Source organism: Cebus imitator, unplaced genomic scaffold (genome assembly GCF_001604975.1).
Source record: "Cebus imitator isolate Cc_AM_T3 unplaced genomic scaffold, Cebus_imitator-1.0 Scaffold296, whole genome shotgun sequence".
NCBI classification, from domain to species: Eukaryota; Metazoa; Chordata; class Mammalia; order Primates; family Cebidae; genus Cebus; species Cebus imitator.
The window spans coordinates 1,708,708-1,716,759 of NW_016107611.1; the positions used below are offsets into that span (position 1 = coordinate 1,708,708).

Genomic DNA, 8,052 nt, shown 5'->3' on the forward strand with positions numbered 1-8,052 from the left:
GAGGTGATCCGCTCAGCTCGACCTCCCAGCGTCCCTCTCTCTTTCCATCTGTCTGCTTCTCCACATCAGGGTCCACCTCTGCACCTCTCTCCATCTCTGCATTTCTCTCTTCCTCCCATCTCTCCTGTGATCCTTTCCTCCCCACCCCGGGCCCTCCCCTCCCATGCAGACACCAACCTTGAGGTTCTCATGGTTGAGGTCGGTCTTGTGCTTGTCCGTGGGTTTGTAGCCCCCATGGCGATCTGAGATGATGGGGTCAAAGAGATCCTTGAACACTTCATAGGACTCCTCATCACCAGCCACGCAGCCCACGGTCATGATGAAGGGGTGACCTGGAGACGTGGGGGTGAGGTCAGAGGTGCTTGTCCCCAGCAAGCGGAACCTGGGCTCGTGGGCTCAGTGGAGACCGTGTGCACATGTGTGTGTCGGGGTGGCGGGGGTGGGGTGCATTCAGTACCTCTGGGTAGGAATTGAAGAGACTAAGGGTCGGGAGCGGTGGCTCGCACCTGCAATCCCAGCACTTTGAGAGGCTGGGGTAGGTGGATCTCTTGAGGTCAGGAGTTTGAGACCAGCCTGGCCAACAGGATGAAACCCCATCTCTACTAAAAATATAAAAATTAGCTGGGTGTGGGGTGCACGCCTGTAATCCCAGCTACTCGGGAGGCTGAGGCACAAGAATTGATTGAACCAAGTGGGTAGAGGTTGCAGTGAGCTGAGATCGAGCTACTGCACTCCAGCCTGGCTGACAGAGTGAGACTCCATCTCAAAAAAAAAATAAAAAGAGAGAGAGAGAGAAGACTGAGGTCTGGTGGGAACTGGGAGGGAAGGCTGGGAGAGGTCAAGGTGGCATTTGGAGGTCAAGGTGGCTGGGAGCGGTCAAGGTGGGAGAGAAGAACGAATCCAGGGCAAGGTTAAAGGGGAAGGCGGAGCTTCGGAGAGTACATGGCGCTAAAGACATCAGCACCTTGAAAACTTTAGCACCCAAAGTCATGACAGGTCAGCCTGAAATGCTGTTAGGTTCTCAGACTACCAGCTGCCACAGAGGGCCAGGAGGGTAAGAGACTTGAAAGACCCTCTTATTTCCCAAATGGAAAAATAGAGTCCAGGAGATAGGGGCCTCTCCCCTCCATCACACAGCGAGCTGGGTGCGAGGGGCGCTAGAACCTCCTCTCCACTCCCAGCTCTCCTTGCCTCTGCAGGTGTCCTTTGAGAAACACCCTAACATTAACAACATCCCCTGTCAAATTTTGGTTTTTTTGAGGCAGGGTTTCAGTCTGTGGCTGGGATACAGTGGCGCGATCTCACTGCAACCTGCACCCCCAGGCTCAAGACAACCCCCCACCACAGCCTCCTGCGTAGCTTGGACCACAAGCCCATGTCACATTTGTCTAATTTTTCTTTTTTTTTTTGAGACGGAGTTTCACTCTTGTTGCCCAGGCTGGATGCAATGGTGCAAACTCAGCCCACTGCAACCTCCGCCTCCCAGCTTCAAGTGATTCTCCTGCCTCAGCCTCCCAAGTAGCTGGGATTACAGGCACCCGCTACCATGCCCAGCTAATTTTTGTGTTTTTTTGTATTTTTAGTAGAGACAGTGTTTCACTATGTTGGCCTTGAACTTCAGACCTCATGATCCACCTGCCTTGGCCTCCCAAAGTGCTGGGATTACAGGCATGAGCCACCGCACCTGGCCCAATTTTTTGTATTTTTAGTAGAGACAGGGTCTTGCTATGTTGTCTGACTGGCCTCAAACTCCTGGCCTCAAGTGATCCTCCTACCTGGGCCTCCCAAAGTGCTCAGCACTGCACAGGCATTGCCTTGTGTTTTCACAACGTGGGTGCCCATTTCTCAGATGAGGAGACTGAGGTTCGGGAGATGAACCAATCTCCTCGGGGGTCTCACATGATTCTCGTGCATGTTTATTGCATGGTTTGCTGTGTATTCCACACTGTCCCATGCCTATTTTTTTTTTTTTTTTGAGACACAGTCTCGCTCTGCTCTATCACCAGGCTGGAGTGCAGTGGCGCAATCTCGGCTCACTGCAATCTCTGCCTCCTGGGTTCAAGCAATTCTCCTGCCTCAGCCTCCTGAGTAGCTGAGATTACAGTTGCATTCCACCATGCCCGGCTAATTGTTTTTGTATTTTTAGTAGAGATGGGGTTTCACCGTGTTGCTCAGGCTGGTCTTGAACTCCTACCCTTGTGATCCACCTGCCTCGGCCTCCCAAAGTGCTGGGATTACAGGCGTGAGCCGCTGTGCCTGGACTCCCTTTACCTATATTAATGCGTTGATTCTCACAACAGTCCCATTTTACAGATGAGAAAACTGAGGCCCCCACTCAGGGGCAGTGGGAGTGGGGCCTGGCCAGCAGCCTCTGGAGCCCCCATGTAGCCCTTTCTGTGCTCTGCGGGGAGGCTCACCTGGGTTGTCCACGCCTGTCTGGATGACATCGTCCAGGGTGAAGCCAGATGGGGTCTCCTTGTCCCGTAGCTTCTTGTAGAGCTCGGGGGTCAGCACCTTGGCCATGTGGTTGTTGTGCTTGGTGAGGTCGGGATACTCCTCCTCAGGCTTGTAATTCAGCTTGTACTTGTTGTGGGTGTTTCCGAACGGCATGGTGGTGGTTTAGGAGGCCTGAGGGGCAGGGGATGGTGGGAGGATTAGCTCGCGTCTTTTTTTTTCTTTTTTGAGATAGAGTCTTGCTCTGTCACCGAGGCTGGAGTGCAGTGGCGAGATCTCAGCTCACTGCAACCTCCACCTGCTGGGTTCAAGTGATTCTTTTTATTTATTTATTTAGTTTGAGACAGAGTCTTGCTCTGTCACCAGGCTGGAGTGCAGTGGTGTGATCTCGGCTCACCGCAAACTCTGCTTCCTGGTTCAAGGGATTCTCCTGCCTTAGCCTCCGGAGTAGCTGGGACTACAGGCGTGTGCCACCACACCTTGCTAATTTTTTGTATTTTTAGTAGAGATGGGGTTTCACCTTGTTAGCCAGGATGGTCTTGATCTCCTGACCTTATGATCCACCAGCCTCGGCCTCCCAATGTGCTGGGATTACAGGTGTGAGCCACCACGCCCAGCCTCAAGTGATTCTTTTGCCTCAGCCTCCCAAGTAGCTGGGATTACAGGCACATGCCACCATGCCCAGCTAATTTGTGTGTGTGTGTGTGTGTGTGTTTTTTTTTAGTAGAGATGGGGTTTCACCGTCTCTACTGGTTGGCCAGGTTGGTCTCGAACTTCTGGGTTCAAGTGATCCACCCACCTCGGCCTCCCACAGTGCTGGGATTACAGGCGTGAGTCACTGCGCCTGGCCTGGCTCGCATCTTGCAGACGGCAGCAAGAGAACCGAGTGAGGCGTTGAGGTCAGGCAGGCTGTGTGACCTGGAGCAAGGGAATTTCTCTCTCGGAGCCCCTGCGTCTCAGCAGGAAGGCATCTGGGGTCTTAGGTCAGGAGCCGGGGTCTTAGGTCAGGAGCCCGGCTCTGCCACATCCCAGCCGGGTGAGCCTGAACTAGTCGTTCTTGCTGGAGACTCAGTTTCCCCAAGTGGAAAACGGGCCCCACCTCAAGGCTGGAAAAATACCATGTGTGGGTAAAGTGTAGGTTCTGGAACTGGCCCAGGGTTTGATTCCCGGCTCTGCTACCACAACTAGCTGTGTGGCCAGGGGCAAATTGCTTAACCTCTCTGTGCCTCAATTTGCTCATCTAGAAAATGAGGATCATAATAGCACTCAGTGCATGGGAGTGTTGAAAGGATTAAATGTGTGAGCGGAGGTATAGCTCTCGGAACAGTGCCTAGTACACAATAAGCATTATCTCACTTAGCTATTGTTGTTATTACGTTAAAGATGAATCTCGCTCTGTTGCCCAGGCTGGAGGCAGTGGCCGACCTCCACCCTCCAGGTTCAAGCAATTCTCCTGCTTCAGCCTCCCGAGTAGCTGAGATTACAGGTGTGTGCCATATCCAGCTAATGTGTGTGTGTGTGTGTGTGTGTGTGTGTGTGTGTGTGTGTGTGTGTGTGTGTGTGTATTTTTAGTAGAGATGGGGTTTCGCCATGTTGGCCAGGCTGGTCTTGAACTCCTGACCTTCCTTAAGTGATCCGCCCACCTTGGCCTCCCAAAGTGCTGCGATTATAGGCTTCAGCCACCACACCTGGCCTGTTGTTAGTTCGCGGGAGGAGCTGGTGAAAAGGTGGAGGTGAGGGTATTGCTGGGAGTGAGTATGTGAGCAGGTTCTCGGATTACCAATCCAAAGACAAGGGGCTGGGTCTGGGGGAGAGCCGCGTGGCTGCCCACACCTCTGCTGACAATTCTGCCACAGGGCTCAGCAGGGAAGGGAAGCTCAGCCTCTGGGTCATCAGAGCCAGGTTCAAATTCCACCTATGCCATTTCCCTACTGGGTGACTCCAGGCCAGTGACTCAGCCTCTCTGGACCTCTGTCTCCTGTGAACTGAGCCTGCCCCATAGGATTGCCAGGATCCTCTGAGCTTGGCCATAGGGTTGGCTGAGCACAGGCCCTGCCATGGAGTTGGAGCCAGGAACCCTGGTGGCGCTATTATTGTTATTACGACCTTTTTTGTAAAGGTGGGGTCTCACTACATTGCCCAGGCTGGTCTGGGACTCCAGGCCTCAAGGGATGGCCTCCCAAAATGCTGGGATTATATGTGTGAGCCACCGCGCCCAGTCCTATGGCTATTATTATTTTATTCACTGGACCCAGAAAGGAGAAGGGACCTCCAGCAGGGGTAGGAGAGGGGGATGGGAAGCAGGTGGGACTAGGGGAGGGAAGTTGGGACCACGGTGAGCTAAGGGCTGGAAGGGGAGCAGGGACCCGCCAAAGACCTTGGGCGCTGCTGTCCAGGGTGGTTATTTTTAGGATCTGGCAGCAGCCTGCAGCCCCACCCCCAGCTGCCACCCGGCCCCACCCCCACATTCCGGGGCTCGGCTTGCACCAAGTCAGCAGGCCCCGAGACAGGTGGGCCAGGGTGGCTGGGGGGACATGAGTCCAGGCCCTGGGGCTCAAGGACATCCCGGGTTGGCAGCCCAGACCCCTGCCCTTCAGAGGATGCTCCCACAATCCCTGCCAGGGACATCCCAAGAGAGGGCACTGAGGCAAGGTGGGTGACCCCCCCAAGAGACACAAGCAGAAAGCCCCAGAGCCACACACACCCCCCACCGCACACTCCCCAGATCATACTGTAAACCGAGTGACACAGCCACACTTCCAAGCTCAGGGGCATGCCCAAGATAGAGGCACTCCTGTGTCAGCTACCAAGTCAGACACAAGGTCACAGGGACCACACAGCAGCAATCGCAAAGAAGCCCACAACACCTGCTGTTGCAGACTCTGCCGGGCGACACAGACACACCTCCCACGGCTGGTGGCGCCAGTGCTGGTGACAAACTGTAATCAACACGGGCCTGGCTCAACAGCCCCTTGCAGGGGGTGACAGTTGGCAGCTGTCAGGACCCCTTTCATCTCTGGGATCCCTCCCCGTAACCCAAGACTTGTGCTGAAGAAAAATGGCAAATCCCAGTGGGGGGTTCAGGCAGCCTCACAGATGGAGGGGACTCCCAGACACAGAGGTCAGCCTTCCCAGGCACCGGCCTGCCTTTGTTGGTGGAGGGTGTTGGTGGGGCAGGGGGTGGCCACAGGCCCTTTCCCGAGCTGAGACAGCCTCTGGCACCCACAGAGACTCCCCTTCTCTGGCCCCCACCCAGATTCCCGCCCCATGCAGTACCTGGCTGGGCTGGGCTGAAGGGGGCTCTCTGTATCCTGGAGGTGACACTAACCCAAAGGAAGGGCCTGCAGCCGTGGCCTTATATAGGGGGACCTAGGCTGTGCTATTGGCTGGGAGGGACTGTCCCCAGGGAGGAGTCCTGGAGGGCAGCTGAGCCTCTCACCTCCCTGCTCGGGCACCGTGCCCACCCCGAACCCAGGCATGCCTTGCGCCCAGCCCCGTGGCCTTGTATGGGCTAAGCCGCCCCAGGGGCTGGGCCCAAGCCCCCCCACCAAGCTGATTCCCTGACCAAGTGCTGAGTCGGGCTGGCGGTGGGGACAACTGGCCCCCCGCCGGGAACACGGGACAGTGGCTGGGAACATCCCAAGCACGTAGAAGCCACCCTCCCCTGGCCCCTGAGTCTCCTCCAGCCACCAGCCCCTCCTGTGTGTGCCCCTGGGCCCTCACCCCTAGCCCAGTCCCAGTGGCACCTTGGGGAACCAAGCCGTGGCTCCAGGAGGACCAGGTGCCCTGGGAGCAGGAGGAAGCAGACCGGGAGAGGCTGCGTGGCCGCCTGCTGCCATCACCTATAGGGAGGGTCCAAACAAACCCAGTTGCAGTAGAGGGCAGTCTAACCCCAGAAACCTGCGCCTGGACGCCCCTTTCTCCTAGGGACTGAGTGGAGGGTAAACCGAGGCTGGCCGAGTTGGGGAGATTCAAACTCAGGGCTGGGGTCGGAGGCGGTGGTCACCCTCCCCTTGCTCAACCCTTGCCCCCTCGGTGCTACTGGGAGATTTCTGCTGCGCAGGGGACAGGGAGGGTCTCAGCCGCCAGGAAAGGAGTTATTTTTAGAGGGCGCTTTGCTGTCTCCTCCTCTGCGAAGGCGTTGGGTGTTTGGGGTGGCTCAGGGGCAGGTGTTGGAGGGGGGTTCGCCACGTGTCCTGGTTAATTATAACCGGGCGTCTCGGGTGTCCCCGGGCCTCGCCTCCTTACAAGGGCAGCCATGGGGCCCTGAGTGGCAGCTCCCCGCCCCCCCACCCCCGGGAAGGGGCCTGGGCAGCGATGGGTTCAGAGCGCTCTCCGCGCCTCGGCTGTGACCAAGGACTTCAAGGGCTGAGAAGGGGGTTCTGTGGAAGAGGGTACTGCATAGAGGAAGCCGCTTTCTCCTCCTGGGGCGCGCCAAGATTGCAGGCTGATCAGGTCTCCTCCTCCAGGGAGCTCCCAGGATTGCGAGGAAGAAAAGAATGTCCCTTCCCTCTGGGTTCCTCCTTCGCCCAGGGTTTCCTGGGTCTCCAGTCCTCACCTCATACCTTCCCAGGCAGGTGAGGACTGGCTTAGAGAAAGGGAGCCTCTCTGCCTCTCCCCCAGACGCCTGATCTGAGTGGGGCAGGGGAGAAGGGTGCTTTAAAAACGTTTACGTGGGGCCCAGCCCCTTCCCAGCAAACTCAGATTGGCAAGGGTCTCTTTCATGGTTATGGAAACTGAGGCCCGGAAAACTAAATGGAACTGGGCTAGAGACAGTGATCTGTCAGGCACTTCCTGAGGCTACAACAAAACACGAAACCCCTGCCCTTCTGGAGGCAATAGAGCAAGAGGGTCACAGACGAGGGGACGGCACGGCATGGCAGGAGAGGCCGAGGCAGGCCTCTTTCGGAAGGTGACATCTGAGCAGAGACCTGAAGGAGAGCAGGGAGCCAGCCATGTGCGAATCTGCGAAGAACAGCAGGTGCAAAGGCGCTGAGGTGGGAGTGGCTAGGCATATCTGAGGACAGAGGGAAGAAGGCCAGGGGGCTGGAGCAGACGGGGCCAAGGAGAGATGGGAGGAAGAAGATGAGGTTGGATAGGGCACAGCAGCAGACCCATGGCACCCTAGGGGCTGTGGGATGAGTTTTAATTCCATTGTGATTGACATGTTAAATGGGCCAGATTTGGTGGCTCACACCTGTAATCCCAGCACTTTGGGAGGCAGAGGCAGGTGGATCACTTGAGGCCAGGAGTTCGAGACCAGCCTGGCCAAGATGGTGAAACCCCGTCTCTACTGAAAGTACGAAAATTAGCCAGGCATGGTGGCACACACCTATAATCCCAGCCCGTTGGGAGACCGAGGCATAAGAATTGCTTGAATCTGGCCGGGCACGGTGGCTCACACCTGTAATCCCAGCACTTTGGGAGGCCGAGGCGGGTGGATCACGAGGTCAAGAGATCGAGACCATCCTGGTCAACATGGTGAAACCCCGCCTCTACTAAAAATACAAAAAATCAGCTGGGCATGGTGGTGCATGCCTGTAGTCCCAGCTACTCAGGAGGCTGAGGCAGGAGAATTGCCTGAACCCAGGAGGCGGA

The 8,052-nt window shown here is 56.6% G+C and overlaps 1 protein-coding gene across 1 annotated transcript in view; it reads right to left on the minus strand.

Annotated features, from left to right (window-relative positions):
* Nucleotides 1-5,881, minus strand: part of CKM (creatine kinase, M-type) — a 21,454-nt gene extending 15,573 nt beyond the window's left edge. Inside the window, exons 1-3 of the mRNA XM_017502452.2 lie at nucleotides 5,731-5,881; nucleotides 2,418-2,628; nucleotides 178-332 (exon numbers count right to left, since the gene is read on the minus strand). Coding sequence (XP_017357941.1) covers nucleotides 178-332; nucleotides 2,418-2,610 — 348 coding nt within the window. The 5' untranslated portion in view covers nucleotides 2,611-2,628; nucleotides 5,731-5,881. The remainder of the gene's footprint in view (nucleotides 1-177; nucleotides 333-2,417; nucleotides 2,629-5,730) is intronic.
* Nucleotides 5,882-8,052: the final 2,171 nt, after the last annotated feature.